Consider the following 25,977-nt stretch of genomic DNA (forward strand, 5'->3'; position numbering starts at 1 on the left):
GACAAATTACTTGAATACTACAATCCGGATGCGTAAATGATGCAGCAATATTAAATGCCTTGAGAGATTGTGAAGGTTTTAAACGAGCTAATACTCTTGCTCCTTGTAATGCAGCCGCTCCTGACTTACTACCCGCATCTTCCAAATACTCTTTGTTTATTTCTTCCGAAGATTTTCCACCGAAAAGCTAAGAAATTACCAATTAACATAATTGTTTATCACTTTTACATACATATATATGAAAAGAAGAATATTGGACTCACATCTTCCGCTGCCTTATTGAGAACTTGCGATACAAAAGTATTGGGCTCTAGTTTCGCCGCATTTAAAGCTTCATGAAACCGTGCTAAACAATCATGCAATTCTGGACGTGTCGGTTCCAATTTTCTAGCCCGCTTAATACTTTGAAGCATCAAAAGCAATTTTCCTAAAATGGTCAAATCAAATAAGAAATTGGATTTAAACTACAAAACATTAAATGATTAACTAACAACTGTACAAAACCTTTTCTAAAGTAAATTTCGAACGCCATGAGATGAGTTTCTATTCTGTTTGCGGCGAGAGTTTGCAAAGGAGTTAGGAATTTAATAGCTTGCTCCAACGGATCTTCCACCTGAAAGTAAAAAAACATTAACTTAGCATGAAAATCATTAGCCGTTTTAAAAGACCTACCGACACCCCAACAAGAAAAGAAACATTAGTCAATGACATAGTGATTAGTTAGGTCATCAAGCGAATCTCAAACCAATGGACCAAATATTGGAAGATAAAACTGAACGAGCCTTGAATCAATCCAAGTCACATTTACACTGCGATGAAATGATATCAACCTTCAGATTTTCATCAACGGGGTGCAAATTCCACAAGCTAATTGAGCCAAATATTTAGGGACTGCACCTTGTTTCAAGGCATAAATAGAGGCATCATCATATCAAGAAAAAAAAATAGAGCATATCCAAACTAAACAGAGAGAGAGATGTACTGGCTAATAGGAAGACACTCCAAATTAGACCTGCACTGCAAAAATTAATATACCAAGCCATTATGAAACCAGTATGGACGTATGGCATACAACTGTGAGGGTACGGTAAGCCAATATTAAATATATACAAAGATGCCAAAACCAATTTCTGAGAATCATCAATACCGGTGGGCCCGGTTTCACCAATTCTCGTTAAATGAACTCTTCGTTTCTATACTTGAATATAATTTGTCATCAATTTTGAATAAGTATAATAATTTTATGTTTACTACAGCTACATGCATGTATGTAATGAAACCAAAAAAATATATGTATATAATAATTTTATTTAATAAATATTAAATTTAAAGTTGAGATAAGTCAAAACCTAGTAGATATTGGAAAATATTTCTGAAATGATTACTATGATGATCCTAGTACTAAGCCGACGAGATAAGTATAAAAAGGGAGAGTTCATTTAACGAGAATTGATGTTTCGCAGGGGACCCGACCAATGCATATCGCTTTGTGACAAATGCAGAGATCCACAAGTACCTGAAAATACAGACAATGCGAGAGGTGATCCGGAAAATACGAAATGTGAATACAATGTCACCCCAATATAGAGCCATAAAGTTGTTAGCTACTAATTCACCAATTGAGGCGCTTGAAAATGAAAAAGCCTTGGTAACTTAAAATTAAGAGATTCGGAAGACCAATTCAAAATCTTGGGGGATGGGGTAATGATTGATTGGAAGAACATAAATATAATCAGTGATGATCAAAGATCGGCGTTGGGACAATGCTTTTGGCACAAAAAATGGCTCACTATTGTCAATATGCTTTTTGGCTGTCTTGCTTTGAAGCAGTCTATTGTTATTTGATGAGCAGCCAGGCGACGAGTGATGATTTATCAGAGATTGATAAAATGGCACCAGAAGAGAGAATTTTTTTTATATATTACTCTTCCAGTCTATTGTAATTATGGTAGGGTTAAGATCTGAATAAGCAGCGACTATTTCAAAAATTAGTCAATTAAAAGAAAAAGTGGAAAATTTTAACCCAAAGATGTTGATTTGAATTTATAAATCCTAAAAGCAAATTATAGGAGGGAATACTATATAGATTTTAGATAAAAATTTTAAAATTACACTGGGATTTAAATTCTTGAAAGGTTTTGTCTACGAATAAGTAAACCATTAATTGTAGTTACATATATCACACTTACTCTAGCTAACTTGTCCGGTATTAATTCTTCAAGTTGGGGAGCATCATCTGGAGCATCGTGATGGGGACAAGGACGGTTGTGCTGTTGTTTGGGAGCATTAGCAGCTACCAGGGCTGATTCCCTCTCAGCTTTGCGCCTCGCTTTCCTTTGTTTATTATGAAGTTTCTTCAATTCAGCCGGAGCGAGCAATTCTGAAACAAAATATTATAGATTTTTAATAAAAAAAAATTAAATTCAGAGTAATGGTGAAACATTTATCAATATACTAGTACTGTGTGCAATCGTCATCGTCCTTGACGATAATTGATCATTAGCACCCGATCAATTCTCAAGAATTATGTTCATATAATACTCACATATGTACAAAGTTACATTTTTGGTTCGGGTTGATTAGCATAAGAGCGCACGTGCTGACCTCACCGTGTAATTCGGTCAAAATTAACGACCTGTCGGTAGTGTTTGTTGTCGATCTGATTATGATGATCGATGTATCGATAGACGAACGTGATTTGTAACGAAATCGAAGCGGGCGGATGATTGCTATGCTAATGATGGGTCGGTGAACCGCAGTTAGTTTAAAACAACAATTTGGTTCAGTAGCCTAAAGGCTCGCCCGTGTCAATAATATTTTCTTGGATCTATCACGCTATAATATAATAGTTTCACTTTTATTCAAAAAAATATATAATATAACATTTTGTCGATTTGGTTATGTCATATGTGAGTTAAAAAAACGGTGAATGTATGCACAGTACTATGAATGAAAAACAAAGATGATTATACTTATCAACAACATTAAAATTATTGTAATCAAAGTGTTTATGAAATATACTTCACAGATATTTTTCAATGTGGAAACTTTTTAAAGTTTCATTTCATCTCCCCGACTATTAAAACACGACATATTCACACACTATTATGCAAGTACTGAATGTTGATTAATTTATATGGTAACCAAGTAAACAAAGTCTTGTTGAAGATTAGATTAATTAGAGGTTAACCAGCAGCGTGGTCTATTGGTGAGTGTTGTATTCTTTCGAGCAGAGTGTCAGGGGTTCGATTCCCACAGTCTCGTTGTTGGCCAGAACTTGGTTTATCGAGGTCGATCGTTTCTTATAAGAATTTGCCAATTTTTCTGATTGTCATTGAAACGGTTCCTGTAAAATTGGCTTTCCCTCCCCAATTTTCTATTGCAAACCTTGAGTTATTGTTATATCACAGGTTTAGCCAGATTTCTCTGTGAATGTTAATTGAATATAAAAATTCGTATTGTATACGATGTTTTTAATGTCTGACCATAGATGTCATATATTGTTACGATTTATATAATAATTATATTAATTGACATTGGATCGATGGAAACCACATAATGGGAATCTGTTCAATATTAGCCATGCAATTATATAAATATGATGCTTTTAAATAAATCAGAGCTAATGAAAAGATTGTTCAAAGACTAATGAATTAATTTGTTTTAACTTCCTTTGGAACTTTGGTAGTTGGTGCTATTAATCACAACTCGGCATCAATATCGAATGACAGGAACATGTCAAAGATTGATCTAATTTAAAATTAATATATGATAACAATATTCTGTAGCAATCGTGCAGTTTCCGGAAAACGCACCCAGATAACAAGTAAAAGGTTAATTCCTGAGACAAAGAAATGATTACAAGTTGCAAACCAGCAACGCCTTTTGCCCCGAGGCAAAGTTTGCCGACAAAAACCAGAATTAGAGCAGAGAATACAATGCCATACAAAACTTTACCTTACAAACTTACATATAAATCAAACTAATAACGAAAACCACTTGTAAAAACACGTGAACGTAATTTCGTGGCGTTAACATTCGCGTAAAAAATGTAGCATTTTATCCACACATTCTCTAGCAGCGCTGAACCGAACGTATAATAAAAATAAATACATAAAATTGGCTCCCAGCTATATTTTATTTATAATTGACCCTGCTCTACGAACTGAAATTAATTAAAAGCGATTAAGCGATTTTTTTCTGCCCTATAATAATCCATATTTCTATCGCATTTAGAGTGTGGTTTCACCTTTGCCATTTAGAGTTTTAACACTTGTAAGTGCAAACGATTGAATAGAATAAGTAAACGCAGTTGATTGGAATTATAATGCTAATTTCATAGATGCTAATGAAATAAAAGGTTAACACGCTCTGCCATGATCACTTACTACAACGCTTATCGCTGCATTAATGGCATATCATGCCTGTTTAGATAAGAATACCTCAACAGGTTTAGTTTTAGTAACTACCAAAAACTTCAAGAATATTTTTCCTTTCCCAAGCATGTACAGAATTATATAAAATCGTTAATGTATGTATGTAATCCGGTGACGTACCGTGAAAATGTGCCTGTTTTTGTCTTCCAGCCTTACTTATGTGTGCGCGAGCAGGATACAAGGGGACTAAGTGACGTCATACAGAGTATGTATGCGTGTAGTATAAATAAGTTTATATGAGGTAGTGTGAAAAAAGTAACTGTTATAACTGCCCAACTACGTAATATTTAAATTTGTGTGGGGGTGGCGAAAACGTCAACCGGAAAGCCAGCTGTCATCACTACGATCTGACAAAATGATTTTGATGTAATTTTAAATGATTAAATTCCTCTAGCGTCATGCCAGAGACGTTTGCCTATTTATTGACATCTAACCCCTCCACATGCGATCAAAGCGATCGGAAGAGTAGAAGTGGTTCGATATCATCTCACAAATTTCAGCCGGTTAAGAATTTCACCTGACAAACCAAGTGAAACTAACAAAAAGCTTGTAAACATCAATTCCTTGAATGACAGTGTGGTTATTCTAAAGAATTTGCGAGGGTGTGCAACAGATATTATAAACTTCAATGATAGAGGTGATACTTGCAGGCTATTTATTGTATCATCATTCACAGCCGGGTCTGGGTCACTGCATCGAAAGCAAAGATCGAAAATAATGTATGCATGGTAAACGGACTATTTCACACATCGACATAAAAATCGCGAAAAAATTTCGATTTTCGATCAAGTCACTTTCGATGCAGTGACGGCTACCGCTCTCATCCAACTCATCCCGCATATTTTTCTGGTTTCATCCCCTGTTGCCTCCCTTGCACCCTTTTAAATCCTCTCGGATACCATTTCAGCACTTCTCCCGTCCATCTATCGTTCGTTCTTCTAGTTACGTGACCTGCCTATTGCCATTTCAATTTATTTACTCTCATCATTACATCAACCACATTTGTCATATTTTTAACCCACGTATTCCGTTTTCTATCTTTCTTCATTATGCCAACCATACAGCGTTCCATACTACTTTGAGTGCACTAGACATTATGCAGCATTCTGGCGTTCAATGCCCAAATTTTGCATCCACACGTCATCGCTGGTTAGATACATTGATATGGCAGCCAATCGTATTACTTACAAATAATAGTTGACGAAGGCAAAACATAAAAAATATTACTGACAATTTTGGGTTAGAAATTTTGCAGCCGGTTTAAAGCAAATCATATACTTTTAAACGTATCCAGAGCAGTTTACTTTCATTGCACCGATATTATATTATGCACACACACACACATACAATAATAACAATATTGAGATTGGAAGGAAAAAAATTAGACCAGCATTCCGACGGCGAACAAAGGCCAACGGGCAAAATGTTCACATGGGCCGGACTTCGGCTTCGTTAAATCAGCGCCGGTCCAAAAGGTGAAACATATCGAATGATATCGAAACATTTTCCGGTCACCATGACCACGGCAATAATATACATACAATCATGTGAAAGAATGAGCGGCGGGTGAGACAAAAAAAATTTTTTTTTTGGCAAACAGGAAATATATTGTAACGAACGGTGAGCGACCAGGTGGTCCAGTTCATAAAGCTATAAAGCAGCCGATCGTGCCTTTACACTTAAGGTCAAATGTGAAGTGGTGAGATTTACAATTACACCTACAATTACTTAATAACAATACAATACTAAGAAATTTGAAATGTACCAAAACCCTTTGCACAATCTATTAATGGTTCGTTCTAATTGAATAACTGGTAACGATTTTAAAAGGCTTGAACTACAATATGTAGTATCTAGACATAATACATGCAGATTATTATAACGACACGATAGCATTGCGAATTTTAACAAATATGTAGAAGAACATTTTTTCTATCGGTAAATGTAACTCATCATATAAAACGTCAATTGTAACATTACTTAAAAAAATATATATATACCTATATGGAAAAAGCTACATGCATACTAAATAAGGAACAGATTAGGTTTGTGAGGTAATTCTCAACTAGTGTCCCACTATTAGCCACAACGTAACTGGTTAGGCCATTGTTTACCAGTAGGGAGGTCGTGGGTTCAAATCCCGATCGGAACCGAACAATTATTCGATTTATATACGCTGCTGACAAGATCTGGATGGTTAAATCCAAATCGACCGTCTCCTGTTTTAGTTTGCTATTTTATTTTCTTTCCGATCTCTTTCCTCGTATCTGAGGATCGTGACTCTCCCTTCTTCTGATTTCCATAATCATGGTCCTCCAGCCCTCTCGACACTCCGATGATCGCAATGACGACTCGACCAGGGCCGACAAGAGGGGGGAGCCGAAGTAAAGTTCAAGGGCCCGAACTAATCGAGGGGCCCCGTGTCGGAAATCGTACTTGTTATAAGTATTTTTAAAATAGTTCTGAAAGATTATTCGCATCTTCTTTTAGAGCTTGTCATAGGGCCCAGAATAGTTTTTTCCCAAAGCCCAGGATTCCTCTCGTCGGCCCTGGAGTCGATAACCATTTTCCCAATGGCAGCCTAGACCTGGTCACTATCTTGTTGAGAATTGTCCTCTTTTTCTGCTTCCCTCAACGACCTCAGAACGACCAATTTTTCCAAACTGGAGGATAAGGGCGAAAACACACAGCGATGAACGGCACATCGTGTGCATGGCTCCTCGCCATGGATGGTCTCCTAAATTTCTTCAAATATGGAATACACCGTTATCAATCACTGTCAATAAATACAAGCATACAATTTGACCGAAAAAGGTATAGAGGGTCATTTTGGGACGACACGTGCTGCCCGTCCCATGAATATGTGCATGGCACACCTCATTTTTTTCGCATGTTTAAAAGTACATATCTAAAACAAACCACGTGCCACATTCACCGCTGTGATTTCACCCTAAGGCATATGGAATATAGCTTATCAGCAACCTTCAGCTCTTGCAGGATGGAGGCATGGGTTCTCCTCGCTGTTTTATCTAACTTATGTAATTGTTGAGACGGATCCAATCAAATCGATATTGCCCTCCTGTTTCTTTCAAATCAGAATTTTTTGTTTGTTAAATATATACCTACATGTATAATGTTTATAGTGTGAATGTACGTTTAACCATAGGTGTCGCTTTGGGGCAACCTGTCATGACACATATAGTGAAAAATGAAATAAAAACTAAATCAAGAGTGCAACGTTTCGTAACGAGTTCAGCGACATAAATCAAATTCACTCTACCGTACGTAAGGAAGTTTCACTTCAATTATAATCGATGATTTAAAATGAGGAACATTTTGCAATCAAAAAATGAAATATGTATTGGAATTTGTGATGATTTTTTTTAAATAAATAGGAAATGTGTCGAGCTTGTATCTCAGAGAGGAAAATAGGGAATATGCAAAATTCAGAGATTTATCTGATTTGGAGTAACGACTGGTCGGTTGCTATGGGTGCGGCCGGTGACAGTCAGCAACGACGTTGCACCACATTCACTGTTCTAAAACGGTGTTTCTCAGACTGTCCTTCTAATATCAGTTGCCTTTTCAAATCAATAAAGTGGACATAATATTTACATACATATATCCAAATTCACAAACATACTAAACGACATTATTGAATGAGTAAATTTAATACACGCCGTTATACTGTAGTAACAGTGTTTCCATCGGTCGAGTCGACAAATTACGTAAATATCTAGACATTAAACAAACATGTATGAACATTCAATTATCTCATTTTCCTTTTCCTCAATTTATTTTCGAATTTCCTCTCGCTCGTTCTGAGAAAATCGTCGACAAATAACAAAATCGCGGTCGCATCGTTAGAATTGCGGAAAAAACTTGATCTTGCGACGTGTACTTGTGCCCAATGGCATGTCGTTAATTCAATTTGCAAAAATTGCATTCGGCAAATGATACGAATGTGCATCAAGCCGCCATTGCACACGATTACTATCGAACACACGCTGGCGGGGCGAGAAAAGTCGATTGCATTGAATGTTGAATAAAGGTCAACTCTCGCGATAGAAGGAAATCCTCGGTTTATTTCTGAATTTTTATTTTATTTTTTGCAATGAATATCTAACACAACACTCAGATAAAAATTAATCCATTAAATTAGCGCATTAGATTCGACTTTAAAATTATACAAAATAAAAAAAAATGAGCATAAGCGTGTCAATGTCAAGTTATATGACTTGGATCTCTCAAAGCAAAATTCATAACTAATGTAATTAAGTTATAAAAAATCCAAATTACAGATAGTAATTATTGATCATTAAAGATGAAACTCATAATATTTATCCAAGTAATTTAAATGAAATGTTTATCTAATTTTATAGGATACTGATACGAAAGAAAGAAACAATAACAAAAATCGATAACAGTTTTAAAAATTGTATAAAATAAAACCTGTATTTAAAAAACATTATATTCCGCATAGGTTTATATGAATTCTAAAATTATAAGACCTTCATCGGAGATCAGTTCAGGTGTACAAACTAAATAATTACTGTATGTCAAATCCGGTCTAAAAATAACTACACAGGTTAGTAATGTACAATCAAAATTAATAGTACTAAATTCAGGTGTATACTAATTCATACCAGTCAGTTGCCCTATTATAACATAATAGTGTATGTAAGTAGTTCCATATTATGATGGTTAATTATGTGGAACAACACTCAATCAAATACACTTCCCATTCTATAAATTAATGAGTAATATTGACGTACATTCGGTTGTTGGACCTAAAAAATGAAAGTCAAAACACTGTAATCAATTATTTGGTAGACATTCGTCATAATAACGTTAGAAAGTAGCATAGATATAAATATAGACAAAAAATGCAATCGATACAAATATTTTTCAATAAATAAAATATACGATTGCGTGGGTAGTGCGCAACGCTCACAACCATCGATTAACGTACAACGAACTAACTAACCATAGAGTTAAGTGTCGATTAGCATTCTTGCGTTTATATACCGAGTGGACTTTCAGCCGTTCAATTTATAATGAAACCCGTCCCAACAACAATCTGAACGTCGCGAGTGCTCTCGTTATTCCTTTGAAAATAAAAGTGTTAATAAAATGCGAAACTAAATTGCTGATTTTCACCTGCGAGATAACTTGTACTTAAAGCACGACTTTCTACTAATACATTCGCGCGCCCATAAATCTTACGGATATTACGAATACGTATACAAAATAATTGGAATTGCAATCATTTATAAACAGACCATTACACAAAGTAGCATCTGTACAAAAGCGTATTCAACGTGTATCTACAAATTTGCATAGCCTTAAAAAGATCGTCGGAAACGTCATAGCTTGTAAAGAAAGCTCCCAAAAAGGGTGTCAATTGATTCATAAACAAAACTCAAAAAGGACAGTCAGCGACATAAGTTATGGCAAAGTTTAACTTTTAAAAGCCCGTATTGCGGAATGCCACCACTTCCGGCGTATACTCCACAATCGAAATAAATACTTGAGCGTATCGTAACGGAAAGCGTGATGGACAAAAAAAAAGTTCACCGTGCGAATGTACATACATAGTTGACTAGAAAAAAAAATGGCAAACATTCGCGAAACAAACGGAAAGCGTTTACCTCTTCGACTAGTACACATTATACGATTCTAACGACACTTTCACCGTCGGATTTGTCGGAGATTTGCGAGAAAATTGAAAAATTCATTGAAAAGCGAGTAAAAGAAAATACGTACGTATTATATGTATATGTCATTATGTACGATGGTGAACGTTACAAGGGCGTAAACGTACTTGGATATGACTAAATAGAGCATATCGAAGCAACAGAATGTATATATTAACGAAATGTCACGTTAACAACAAAGTGGCACCTGTTGAATGTTATTAATTCGTTATTAGTGGTTGAAAGCATCGAGTGCACTTTCAGATTCGATACACAGACTGTATCTGTATGCAATGCATACAATTATAAATAAAACGCTCAAAGCACCTGTATCCATACTATTCAAAAGCTCATCGAAATCTTATTTTGGATTGAATGATCAACTTCATATGTACATTATATGTACATATATAGTAACGAAATATAACCATTTTGTTATTTTGTCTGTCAAAATACATACCGATAAACAAACGATATCAAATTTTCTCAACATATTTTAAAATAAAATTTAGTAAACGACGAAGACAAAAGGATTTCACAATGAAAACACACATAAAACGCGATAACACGCAACGTGAACGAAATTGAAAAACACATAAATTGAACTACGTTATAATTTTACACCGTAAAATATTGCTATCGAGCAACTTATAATGCCACGAAGACAATTGTGATGCATTCTTTTAAAAAAATCGTCATATCTCCAAGGATACAGCACCATTTCCTAAACTCAGAGGCGCAAAATAATGCTAAATTTATTAAAAGAACGATCACTGAAACGGTTTCGACATTAATTTTTTTGCAGGATCCGTTCACGGGAAAAAATCCACATAAAAGTCAAAACTTCAAATTTTAGAAAAATGGTTTTTGACAAATATTTCCTGTTCGAATTCTGCGCGGGAAACATCGTGTTTTACTATCTCATAAGTAGAGGTAGGATAGTCACAGTGCTATCCATTGTTCGGCAAACCTTTAACAATGCATTTACAACCTTTGAACAATACACGGCCCCCTCAGGCTCCGGTGACTACTCATAAGGATATATTTATATTAAATAAAAATGGATACTTTTCTTCCGAATATATTTATTTCACTATATTCTTTATGAATATATTTCAACTGTGTATTGCAAGGAAATTTTGAATGAGCAGAAAATTGTATTAAACGTGATATAAAAATAATTATAAGGGTAAATTTTTTATACATATATAGAAGGGCGTATCTACGAAAACTTTGGAAATCGCTGCACCATGGGCTGAGAATCAAATAGAATGGACATAAAATGCCATACATTTCACTTCAGCGTTTTGGCCTTGAAATAGCGTCAGTACAAATTTGCAGTAATCTGAAAATACCCAGAGGGTTAAACTTGTCATTAATCGACTACCAGCATACAAGCTAAAAATCGAACACGATTAATTTTAATAAATTGAAACGCGAGCGCGCATAAAATATCGGATTCAATGAAGCAATAGACAGATCGCATCAACAGAACACGTTTTAGCATAGAGCACACACACATTGCAGTATTAAATTCAAATTAAAAAAAAACCCCTAGCGATGGTGATATGAACGCATACACACCTGTTTCGCCGCGATTGATCCACTTTTGGAGCCAACTTGGCTGGCTTTTTTTCACTTGACACTGTTTCTGGACACATAATGTCTGCATTTGGCTTTATTGTTGTTGTTGTATGTATGTATGTAAGTGAGTAAGAACCTTCCCACGCATCTCACAATAATGATCGGGGGCGCACGGCTCAGACAATGAGCACTGTTTGAGATTTCGAAACGTCGCATTCCCAACGGGCGAGAGAGTACGACAATATCAAATAATTAACGAACAATTACCGTGTATATACCGTGCATATATTGAAATTTGAAACGTTCTCGTTCCGATAGTATTAACGAGAAAAACGTGCACTGCTTTTGACACCTGTCGATCAGGATCAAAAGCGAAGCCTTGTGTCTAATAGAATTTGTTTGGTGTTAACGAGAGTTTGAAATGTGATCAAAAAATGCAATGAACGTGGTAGTATTAAATTTGTAAGGCTCATCTTCAAAAAAAATTAATGTCTTTATTCGACGATGTTCTAAGAAACGTCTAACAATGACGATAGCAAATCTCAGGAATCCATTTAATATTATAGCTAATAATATCCCGACACGCCCCTCCCCCCCACTCATCGGCCCTGGTTTAGTAGATACAATTTTTACGAATCCACTATTAGAATCTGCTTATTGTTGATCTTTCATCTATAAAAGTATATCATCATTTACAGCCGTTGGCTATCCAATGCAGGATTAAGGCCTCTCCAACACGCTTCTGTTCGTCTCGGTTTTGCGCAATTCTCATCCATCTCAACCGAAATATTTTTACATACCTATTCTTACTTCGCCTTACGATTACAATTCAGTAAAAATTTTTGGCTCTTATCCGATCGTTTTCATACTTTGCCATTTTTCTAGTTTCATCCAGCCGTCTTCCTTTTACATTCTCTCGGGTACCATTTCAACACTTCTTTCGTCCATTCTTCGAGCTACGTGACCCGCCCATAGCCATTTGAATCATTTCACTCTCTCCACTATATATAGTTAGACTACCCTTGCAATACTCACCCATGTATTCCGTTTCCTATGTCGTTATGCCGAGCATATAGCGTCCTATACTTCTTTGAGTGCATTGGACTTGTGTAACATTTTGCCATTCAATGTCTGTGTCGTATGCGTTCCTATACCATTCAACAGATTACGAGTTATTGTGTGCATGCCCGCGATGGTGTCTGTAAAACAAAATCGCCCAAAAACGGGAACGGGAAAAGAGGAATGAGTGGCATTGCAACGTATACGTCACTGTGTGCATGTTCGCGATGGTTTCTGAAAAAAAAATCTCCCAAAAATGAGAACGGAAAAACAGGAATGAGTGGTATTGCAACGCATGCGGGGTTCACCTAGTATTAGATAAAAACGTAAAAAAGACTTTCCAAGTCGCCAAAATTTAGTTTGTCTTTTTTAGTTAAACTTTGTTAGTGGATCATGATGATGGATTGTCGTATTCGTAGGCAGTGTTAAAAGTTTCATTATTGAAATTTATCTTCCTGACACAAAACATAAATCTGTTCATAAACACAAAATATAAAACTGATCGATCGCATTGAATTTTTTCCGAATGATAAAGAAAAGTGATATCAAATCATCCATTTGAATATATGTGTGCATTCACAGCATTTTTTTACTAAACTCGTTATTCAATTTAATAATAAATAAATAAAAAAAATACACGAAGAATTAACTACATATATTTTTTGCGATTGGAACGTCTTCCTCACGAACTGGCGTAGAATTATGACGCTATCGGTTAAATCATGCGATAACTTTGACCGGTTAATAATAATGGTCGTCCGTCGTGACCGGTTCGTTCAAGATGCATCCTACGTGTGTACGTCCGGTTTATACATCTTCAACATTTATAAATATTTATGTATATGAATATTCCGCCCGTCATGCATATAAACATAGTTACGAATTTCCCATGAAAAACAAATTAATAAAGGTATTCGTTATGCGGCGTCCTCATAATTTGCAATCATATTTAACATGTATGTCATGCCGTGGTCAATTATTGCGATACGGTAAAATTTACCGTAAAATATCGGTAAGTTTAAAATTATACTTACAGGGATGTATTTTTTTAATGTGAAAAATCGCACATAATATGACATCAGCACGAATATGCAAATATCGGCGCGTATTAAATGGATCGTTATTCAATTATTGCCCCTTTGTCCGAAAGTCAACTCCGCCATAAATAAATAATAATGTTTTACTATAAAATTGAATATCAAAAGATTTTACGATAATGTGCGTGTATTAGTGGCATTATTATCTTGCTTTTGAGTTATAACATACCGTACACGAAAATATAAGCAATTAATTTTGAAAAACAAGAAAACGACTAAATTATACTGTTGAATTTAATGCATCCCATGTAATACAATAACGTTTTGTTCGTTCAGCTACCATACGCGCAAATATACATATGTATGTATACATAAATCAATGTTTTTATATTGTTTTTACCATAAATATTTTAAATCAAAATTTTATCCGTTTTGTCACACTAACCCGACGACAGTAGTAATGATTAGAGGTAGGATAGTCACAGTGCTATCCATTGTTCGGCAAACCTTTAACAATGCATTTACAACCTCTGAACAATACACGGCCCCCTCAGGCTCCGGTGACTAGTAATGATACAATACTAAAACTAAATATTTGTAGTATAAAGCATTTTAATTTATATTTGTATATTATATTGCTCAAATATAGCAAGTGTTTTTCATGCGAAAATTCGAATTCGAGATTTTTACTGATTCGAATTCAGAATCGATCACTGATCACATCTTCATGATCTAGAAACATGAAACAAAGTTTGAAAACGACCGGAAGAGTGTGGAAAAGAACCCAAATTTCGTCTGACGTCCAAATCGTTAGTGAAGTAAGAAGAGGGTAGTAAAAAATGTATGTGTATCTGGGTGTCTCTGTGTATGTCAATTGAATATTTTGAATGTATATGTCAAGGAATAGTCAATTGAATATTTTGAATTGCACAAATGCAAAATATTTCACTTAAGAATTACGACTCCATAAATGGATTAAGCAGTAGTAGGAAGTACCAAAATATTGAGGAAGTTGGGATGAATATGTTGAACTTCTTATTTTATACAGAACTTAAATCGGGCCAGCACTATAGCTCGGTGGTTGCGTTAATGCTAACCAAAGAGAGGTTCCCGGGTTCAATACCTGGGTAGACCCGGTTAAAAGAGAATTTATTTAAAGTATTTTTGAAGTGTTGCTGGTCAGACACGGATATTTGTGACTGAAAGTCGATTGTTTCCTATCAGAGTTTGTCATTTTATATGATTTCATTGTTGTAACGGTTCATTTGGCAAAACCATTCTACTTACTATGTCACCACTATTTGAACAAGATTTCAAATCTATAATTTATAAATGTATATACATATGTACAAGTTTAATATCGCTTAGCGGCAACCTGTAATGGCATGATGGGAAAATATAATTAAAAATAAAATAAACATTGGTGATACGGTGACCGGAAAAATGCACTCGAGATAGTTGCACTCTCGAGACATCCAAACTTTCAAAGATGCTCAAAGAGAACTAACGCAATAGAATTCCACAAAAAAGCGTCAAGGGGTATTTGTATGTTAACCTTTTACGTCAAGGGTTATTCGTATGTTAAAATATTTTTTGAGCGCCTTTGAAAATTAGGACTTCTCGAAACTGCGCTACTTTTCAGTGCAATTTAGTGCATCTTTCCGGGATACGAATCAAAATAGTCTAAATATAATTTATCAACACAATATATTTTAATTGGGAAGCAATATGGCTATATGCACGAATCCAATTTGAAAGACGACGGCAATCTTTTTTGTCCGCGGGTCAAAATCAACCAAAACGTATTAAGATGTTCGGGTTAGTCGGTATTTTCATTTGAAAACTGAATAATAAGTGAAATAATAAGATAAATTTTATTGAGAAACAAAAAATCTTCCCCTCGTACATTTTCAAAATTGTGTAGTTATTTCCTTGGAGTCGTTCGTTGAAATTATTACGTATATTGTGGTTCATTATGTACGTTAAGACTTAAAAACCATTTATTATCATCGAGTTCGAGATCATTTTTACCGATTTCGTTAAGAAATATTTCTATGTCATCAAAGCACTCTACATATAGATTAAGAACTTTGCTTCGAATTAACCATCATATGTAAGCATGTAACAGCAAATCTCCATATTTAGACTCAATTTTTTACAAAAAAGCTTAGTGTCTGTGTGTTAGTGCAGATCATTTTATTAACGATCTTGAAAGCCTTTTTTTATTATATCCTTAATTTGGTGCGTATATGGCTTTACAAATAAATTTTCTTTATGCAATGGTCTTTTCGTCACTAAATAACAATTCATTTTTGACCTGACGCATTTTCTTAAATAAAATATTTTTGGTACTATATATTTGGTATACGGAAAAAAACTCCTTAAACGGGTTATCTTAAATGGATCACTTGATGTTGTCAAATGAGTCATTTGGTGACCCGCGGGTCATAGGTTGCCAAAGCCTGAAAAAGCGTGCTACTTGAGTAAGTGACTGGCTTGCAGATCTGACAATACTAAATATACATATCCATATTTATTTAGTTACAATGGATTTAATTATAAAGAAAAAATACACGTCATGAGAATTAATCGGAAGAGTGATTTCAGCCCCGCATGAGTCAAATCGAAATTTCTTAAGAGCAGAGTGAAGTTTACCGTAAGCGCTTATTAGCTTATATTGTACAATTGAAAAAAGACCAAAGGGCGCGTATATAAATAAAAAATTGCCGAATCATACTTTTTAATATTGTTAAGTACGTACTTACATGCATAGTGTGGAGTTTTCCTTGGCCCACTGTTTGTTCACGTGTTGAACCGAGACATACGAGAGGTCACGGTGATATGAGGTCGGAAAACTCTTGGCGCCTCGAGAAGGTTCCATAGTAGACGACAGTAACCAAATAATAATAAAAAATCCTTAACCGTCTGTCACTGCTTGTAAGCGATTGAATTATATTGCATAATGGAACCGTGAAGGGAAAAAAACGGTCGCGGAAACACTGAGTTTTTCTTAGCAAAAAAGTTAAACTCGTATTACTAGTTTCGACGTATTTCTCAGAATTAACAGCAAACCGTGTCAATATGGCAATAGTGTAAAAAATAAATTGGTCTCATAAGTCAATTGAGTGCCTTAAGATGATGACGATTGTAATAACAGCGTCGGGTTGAGAAGAAGCCTCGAGGTTAAGGTCGCCTTTGTAAAAAATTGTGTACAAGAAACGCGAAGCGGATGAACACAATGGCAAAAAATACACATTGTTCATATCTCGTGACAAGTTTTGTATCGACACAAAAAAATTCATTGACGACATTTGCAATAAAAAACGACGAGTTTTCCGGACTTCCGATGCGAGAAAATCCGCATTCGTGAACCTAGACTCAAGTATAAATAATCGCAATTATTTCCAATAGAACGAAACGACCGTAACCAAAGACCACAAATACCATAATTTAATGTGATATATAGGAAAACTGGAAAATCCCAACACCGTACAAATTTAATAACAGATCGACATCAAAATAAAAAGTGAATAAACAAACGACCACGATAATAATAATGTTAGAAAATTTATATTGAACACCTTGACATTACTGTGCTTTAATATAGGAAAAATCGTGAAATAGTTCTTGCATTACTAATATACATAATATCATAAATAAAAATATGTATTCAGATAATAATATGATATTATATATACGTGTAAATTGAAAAAAAAGCGGGAGACAGCAAATCTTTTATAATAATTATACTTAGAATTAACCCATAGCATTGCAGTTCAATCTACATATACATATTTTGGCGTACGAATTGTGGGATGTAAAACGTGATGCAAAGGTGAAAGTGAATGGTATTATAAATCAATAATATACGGGTGTTTAATCCAAATCAGAAAAATCCATCTCCGAGTCACGCGAATCCATGTAACAACAGGTAGTAAGTAATGTTGGATCGGTTCCGTCTTGTAAATTATATCAATTATTAAAGTTGTCCATAATAATAATAAACATGAATACTCACATGGAAAAGTCATATAAACAACGTTCATATTGAATACACATTTTTCATTTCTAGCATGCCGTGTTCGTTTTGTGCGATTCTATTTTGCATTAACGATAAATTATTTTGCGCGATCGCCACTTGCTTATATGATAATAATAAATTAATGGCGGTGCAAAAAGTTCGTCGTTAATTAAATTTCAACTATTTTAGCATCCATTTCGAATAATTTCATGACATTAAAGGTGACCGCGTGAATCACGACATTACCAAATGCGTTTTTAATTACATCATACAGTCAAAATATGCTTTATATGTAATTCAAGTAAGAGAGTCAATTCCGGTGTATATATATATAACTATATGTACGTATAAAGCGAGCGATTTGAACAAAATTTAATAGATATATAAAAGTCGAATCTATGTAGTAATCGTTTTAGGAATAGCCTAGTACATATTTGTATCACAAAACGACATACATACTTGATGGTCAAACGCTGGATTAGTTGTGATAAATAAATATGATAATAAAAAGATTAAGATAAAAGACGAATAATAAAAAAATAACGAGCGAAAACTGTATTTCAGTATTTTTAGAACATCTTCTGAATAGAAAATACGAAATAATTTTAAATGAAATTATGTTCTTTGGAAAAATTGCAAAATTTTAAAATCAGACAGCTACACATACATATGTAGGTTAGCTGTCTGATCTTAAAATGTCAAAAAAATAATTTTAAATTTTCTTTGGAGACAAGAAAGACGAGAGGTGATCTAATTAAAGTCTATAAAATTATAAATAACCATTACAACTCTATGATAAAACCTCCTTACGTTTAACAATACCTCTCATCCGAGAGGTCACGCTTTCAGACTCCAAAAAGATATTTACTTCAAAATAATTCAAGAATCCTTCTTTTCAATTAGAGTGGTTAAAATTAGGAATAGTCTATCCAATGAATTAGTAACTTCTAGTAACTTAAACTTTTTTAAATAATAGATTTTTGTAGTTCTTCCTTTTTTCAGTTTATCTTTTATATTTTCTTTTCCTTTTTTTAATTTCTATTTTTATTTTTCTCTATTTTGAGTTCTTTATTTTCTTTTTGGTTTCGTTTGTATTTGATTTTGTTTTTTTCTTATTTAATATTTGAATTCTTGTATAACTTAATGTCTTAATGTATTAACAAATCCCTTAGGTCCATCGGCTATGCCGCTATTCCCAAATATTCTTAAATAAATACTTATATGCAATACGAAAAAAATAATAAATACATTTTTGTCTGAAGAACATCGTCAATTTCTGAAGAGATACTTTACCAGCAAAAATAATTTCAACTGTATTTCAGTCGAGATGTAAAAAAACATTATCAAGTGAATATATCAACTATTTCAGAAGTGACATGTAAACTGAAAAGTGACAAGAACCACTGCTCTGGAATATTCATTTCACACCCTGCAATAATAGATACTAGTTGAATATAAATTTTAATTTTATAGTCAAAATAACAAAAATCTCCCTTCGAGAGAGTAAGTAATCGTATGTAGTAACATCAAAGTAGAAAAGAAATTGTACATCTCATTGCGAAAAATCTCTACGTACCGAGACCATAAGTTTACGTCGTGGGTAAGTCTGCCGGTGTTCAATCATAATTAAAAAGGCTTACAATTAAAAAATAACTAAGATTATGCACAAAAATAGCGATTCGCTTTTACCGACTACGAAGGTCGTGCACGACATATACAAACGTAAAAACACACACACTTGAAAGAATAACGTAACGCTTACATGAATAGAAATCATTTAGCACGCGGTCATAACCTGAGCACACGCGTAGCGTAATGACACCGAAACGTAATAAAAGGGTAACCGAAAATAAAACCAAAGAAACAGCCTAATATGCGGACATAATTCATGTTTAAATATACCGTGGGCGTTATAGGGTCAAAGACGTACGAACATATTTAATCTGACCAAGCAAGGGCACAACAGCAATTGTGAAAATATCTACGAAATTACATGCATTGATGTGTGTATGATTCCTTTTTTTTCATTTTAAAATCTACACTACATATGTGTTTCCAAATTTGAGTTATTCTAACGATTGCGCTGTTAATTGCAGTGCACATGTGTTGATCGTACATTTCAGTAGTCTCGACGTGTAAAAAAATTGCACAAATCCGTTCGAGTGAGACCTTGATATTACTGTGTATATGTATAATAGAATAATCCACACGAATTGACTTCTGTTTTATCTGGCGCAAAATCTATACGTTCGGGCTAAATTTTTATGACAGGGGTCAAAATGTGTACGACTACTACTACATATGGAGCGTTCGAATGTTTCATTGGAAACGGTAGACTTCCTGGTCAAGTGGGCGTAATTACCAATGTCTACGATTGTGTGTTTGAAAAAAATGTACAGTAAAGTGTAAGAATCATTAAGGATTGAAAAATAGGTTTGGAATTAAATGATCATTTGCTTGCGGAAAAACTAGAATCCTTGTACGAGCATTGTCAAAGTAGTGTTGTATTATGTATAACAAAGAAAACAACGAGCACGAGTGTTCGTATGTGTTTTTCAAATACAAAATGTGTGACGTAGTACCTTGGGTAATGTTAATTAACAAGTTGTGAAGAAATGTGTTGTTTCCATGCTACGTTACTCGCATGAAAATTTCAATGACAAAAATTGCGCATATTCAATTCATTCTCATATATTGTATTTATCAAATGTTCAACCGCGTACACACAAAAAACGAATTTCAATTTGCAGTAACTGCAGTGTTTCTGGAATTCAATATTTATAATTTTGTCTAGTCACAATATAACTACACAAAAAGTTGAAGACAGAGAAGTATGTGACACGCGTTTTTTACTCTTATCTATGTACGTAGTAACAATAGATGAAATTTTGTTTTTTACATAGTTTCGCAAATGTAATAGAACGCTGGGAGGCCAAATCTGTACCGTCGCGTATCTTCGCATACTTGGATTTTTTTCGATGATATTTTATCCGTGTATGTTGACGAAATGTGGGAAAAACTTTTCCAAATAGTACAATCGTACGAATTAATAATGACATGAAGATCACCTCTCACAGCTGCGCCCCGTGCCGCACTTATGAATGTGTTCTTACCGTAAGAACTTCTAACTCTCAGATAAAGTTGTTTATTGCACGTGTATATGTGTATAAGTGTATACAAAAAACTATTGTATACGACAAGTGGTCAAATTACATTGCAGTTAAAAAAGCCTCAAATTTAGTGGGATCGCTTCACTAAAAAAAAAAATCATCCATGTGAAGTCATCGTACGTCATTTCGGTTGGATAAATCTAACTGTAGTATTGTTTCTATGCAGATACGATATATCTTTTTGTCGACATTCATACATACGTGTTTAATGTTAATGATAACTTTTTTCGACAAGCGTTTCCTCCGCGACTTGAGATTGCATGCCAAGTTTGGTGGCTTGGTGATCAATCGTAAAGATTTATTGATTGCTAAGCTGGATAAACATTCTAAAAGCATATTGAAAATGGGCTAAATATAACACCGAAAACAGTAATTATATTGAAAAATATGCTACATACGTTGAGCAACGTTCGAAAGTATAACTTATTGCAGTCTTGCGCTTCATGCATACGAACCCGACGACAAAAGATGATACGACTTGACTCAAATCGCATTATAATCTCGAAGCGAAAATTAGAAAGCACGAACTTTTATCTGAAATGTCACCGAAGGATCGTCCGCTATAAATATCACAAGTGTACGTTTCGAAGATGCTTAAAATGTCATCTGTAATAAACGTGTGCGTTAAACGCCCCATACTGCAAAAGCCTCGCAATAACTATAAAGAGTTAAATGTGAAGGTAAAATTGGTGTGTAGGATTCGACGGGTCTGAAAGATACTTCTTTATACTCAAAAGTTGAGTCATCGCATGCAATGTCGAAAATAATAATTTCATACCGAGTGTATATATAGGAACTGTCATAATGACATTTCGGTAATAATCGATCTGTCGCAACCGTATCACGATTTTTTACCGATAGCAAAAGGAATGTGTTGCATTCCGCAAACAAACTGTTGAAAAATTCGACAAAAGGCGCAATTCTACTATGTATGTAGACTCGTTCAATATAAAAATGATATATTTATTTGCCAACATCGAGATCATTTAGCGTTAAATTGAAACTCGGTTGCAAACTGTGCTTATTTATACGCATACAATAAAAATATCATCCGTTGCGTAAATCGAATCACCGATGTGCAAAATAATACAATCAAATGTGCCATATGAAAAAATACAGTAAAAACGATGAAAAAAGCCTGTCAACAGTATCACAAGTTAGAAGCGCCGAATGTTCACTTTTCATTTAAATTATGAAAAAAGTACAACTTTAAATATATGGTGTCACCTATGGCTCATTTATATTTAAGATGTGAAAAAAACACGTCGCAAAATAAAAATTAAAAAACAGAACAAAAAAATTCCAACAAAAAGCACGTTCATCCCGTGCTTAAGATGGATATTATTTGTTTATAATACCGATTTAAAAATATTTGCAAGTGAATGGTGGATAGATATAAATCTTCATAGACGGTGGTCATTGTGTATTAAATAATAATATAAAAGAAAAAAAAACGACAACAATAGAAATGTGTCGACATTCATTATTATAACGTAATCTGGACGATGTTGATCTATGACTATTGGATAATGATTGCTATAGTTAAGTGGATATCAACCTTTTGAAAGTTTTGACAACAGAATAATCAAGAACGGTATTTCTAAATGTAATTCACGATATACAATCTCCATACATATCAAACCATCGTTTATTAAATCTTTTTTTTTTTTTGATAAATATACAAAACAAGTTTTATTATCCTTTTAAAAATTTTATAACTCCAATTCCAAAAGGGTTCTAATTAATCGAAATTTATTTAATAAAAAATATATACACTCAACAAATTATTCAACTTCAGTTAAATGTATTCAACACTAAACAAATTATTCTAACATTTAACAAATCTATTACATACATATAAGAAAAATAATTATCATTGGAATTAATTTATTTACACTTAAAAATCACACAAAGTCGCCAGTATTTTTTTTAACCATGTTTGTAGTATTTCTAATAAAATTATTTTGTTGTGATATCTACGTACACCGGCTTATTTTTATTTTGTTTGTATTTGTTCTAATAAAATTAGTTTTTATACGTTAAGGTGTATCTATTTTAAAGTCGAAATAAATTTAGGAGTGTACCAAGTGTTATATAATTATAAGAGTAAAGTAGCCGAATACGTATTACTTTCTATCTAAAGTAAAGTTAAATTATATATTCCATTAATTATAAATTAGATATAGCCTAACAGTCCTTAGAATTGTTTTTATGACAACTGAACGCATGACAAGAGAACACACAACTTTGAAGACACGAAAACTGAACACGTGAATGTTGAACACAGCGAAATGTGAACTAATAGACTATTGAACACAACCAAAAAATAAAGTTTGAAATAGTATGTAATACAAATAAAATGTATTATAAAATGCTCATTTTCTTTAAATAAAATTTGTTGTCTGTCACCACCATAATCTGCGCAGACAATGCGCAGAAAGTTAAAAAATGATGAACAACTAAAAATCTGAACAAAATTTTCCACATTTCTATTATAATAGTCGTAATAGTCTATTTTTCTTTCTTATCTTGTTAAGCTATATAAGCACAGTTGAGAAACCCTGTCCAAGTCAATGTCGCAATGAAACGATCGACCATTACAAATATATAGATCGAATTTAATAACGCCTTTGTTATGCATCGGACACTGCGGCCAAGAGATTGTGCACAATTTACGGTACTTTTTATCTACATGCACACACCGAGATTTCGTCCCACTTAAAAACGCGTTCCGTCATCTGGACCATGCCAGATCCTTTCAGAATATTTTACAAAACGGAGAGACTGGGTCACACGTCTTATGGGACAAATCGTTATCGTATTTTAACGCCGTTAAGTGACAACACACCGACCACTCCACTCCGTCAACGAAATTTGAGCAAGAGCCGATATTTTGAAATTGAAGCGCATGTGGAGCGTCGTTTCCTGCATTCCTGCCAAAATCGCATTACGGTCTACGACACATCGATGATGATATTTCGTCACAATATGTCACATGGATATAATTTAAAACACACGCGTGCGCATTCGAGCGTGGGCCAGATGAAAGAAAATCTGAGACAATATTCGCAGCGTAAAAAAATCCGCAGTTTGCCGTAAAAAGAAGTCAACCAAGTCGTTAACTTAAATGGAGAATTCGCGTCAAGAAATTTGTATAATTTTAAACCAGTAATGAACAACCTTTTTTGGTTACAAAACCAATTAAGGAATAAACATGTCGATGAAAATTACACTGCAGGAACTTTAATAATTCAAGCACAGTAGTTTGAAAACGATAGTAACAAATGTACATTCTTGTGGTTTCCACTTAGTATCATCTATATATGATTCAAAATTTATATCTAATATGATTATTACAATCCAGTCATATTTAATGGTAGGTATTCAGCAAGTCTGCTGTTATAGTAGGCATAATGATTATTATTGAATTAGATAAATCTGAAATAAAAATAAATAATCATGTTTTATTGCAGAATTGAATTATTTAATATGCGGTTAATAATTAAACCGTGACATTCTCCAAAGGAAATTATAAAAATATTTGTTGTAAATGAAAATGCACATAAATTGTCCAATTACTTAAACTTCAACAATCACTAGATTTGCCTTTAAAACAAGACAATTTTATGAATCATGACCCAAAAAAAATTAAAAAAAAAACGAAAAAATCCCAACACCTACGTAAAACAGTTCCGAATAAAAACTCACATGCCTGTATATGGGTTCAAAAAACTGGCGACCAGTAACGTCAAAGAAAGCGTAAAAAATTACGATGACAATGACGACAAAAGCCGATTGTCTCACAAGAGTAAAAATCACATATTTTAAACATACAATATCAGTGAAAATCTACAAGGTGAGAACAATCAATTTTTACGGCGAATTATAAAGCGAATTCGATTCGCAACGCAAGCAAACACAACCGGCATTCTCTTCGTAAGTATTTAAGTATGATAAAAGCCAAGTTTTCAATTTAAAAAGCAACGTCGAGTCACCTTCTTTGTACGGTTTAGTTCGTAATTAAGTTCACAGCACGACTTCGACAGCAACAATAAGCCCTAGATCTAGAGGTCGATCTTGATCTTGATCACGATGGAAAGAAATGAAAATATACATATTTGTATGTGTGTACATACGCACATTGAAAATTCGATTATTCATCGCACGATGAAGTTGCATCACGGACGAGGTGAACACACTCAATCAATGGCGGAGGAAACGAAAATAAGGATGTGAGGTTACCGCTTGATTTAACACATATGACAGGTTGATTGAATCCAATTGTGGGCAACGTGCCGTCAAAAATTAAATCAAAAACGAAAATATTTCCTCTTGCGTTGTACATAATATATTCGAATGGTTGATGGTCGTAACGATAATAATATATCTTGCGTAAATGGGAGGGTAAAGAATCCGCAAAGGTCGTTTGCCGCGTAAGCGTATAACGGATTGCAGAAATTTGTCGCATCCGAACACAAAAGAAGAATTAAACGATTTCGAGGGTTAAAAATAGAGGTGGCGCCTACAGTTGTCGAGTGAGACAGGTTTAATTTTACGTTCGTGCAAATAAACTGCAACAGATATTCAGAGAATGCAAGCCGGACGTTGGGTTCACAAACTACATCAAAAAGTATTACAATTATTTATGATTGAAGACGTTGACTTATGAAAAGATTTTATATATTAATTTCACAAATCAAAATTTGCAATAAATTGTATGTTTTTAATACAACTGTATTAAAATATACTCACGTATATCAAAAAATCAAGATAATCTGAGTTGAAAATAAATACGCCAGATTGGAATATTTTCCATGAGAACATTTTACAAAGGTAAAGGCCTATTGAAAACTTATTTATGTATATTACATTTAAAAAATATAATGAAACTTTTCTCTTGGAAAAAATCTGTTATTAATTTTCTTTAAAAGAAAATCCATTTAGCCTTTCTTCGCTTATATTTATAAGCGAAGC

General features: G+C 33.9%; 1 protein-coding gene across 1 annotated transcript in view; it reads right to left on the bottom strand.

Annotated features, from left to right (window-relative positions):
• Positions 1-25,977, bottom strand: part of Naa15-16 (N-alpha-acetyltransferase 15/16) — a 62,810-nt gene that overhangs the window by 2,555 nt on the left and 34,278 nt on the right. The window contains exons 10-13 of the mRNA XM_077435707.1: positions 2,190-2,380; positions 505-613; positions 264-427; positions 11-187 (exon numbers count right to left, since the gene is read on the bottom strand). Of these exons, the coding sequence (XP_077291833.1) occupies positions 11-187; positions 264-427; positions 505-613; positions 2,190-2,380 (641 nt within the window). The remainder of the gene's footprint in view (positions 1-10; positions 188-263; positions 428-504; positions 614-2,189; positions 2,381-25,977) is intronic.

This window comes from Arctopsyche grandis, chromosome 8 (assembly GCF_051622035.1).
Source record: "Arctopsyche grandis isolate Sample6627 chromosome 8, ASM5162203v2, whole genome shotgun sequence".
NCBI lineage: Eukaryota > Metazoa > Arthropoda > Insecta > Trichoptera > Hydropsychidae > Arctopsyche > Arctopsyche grandis.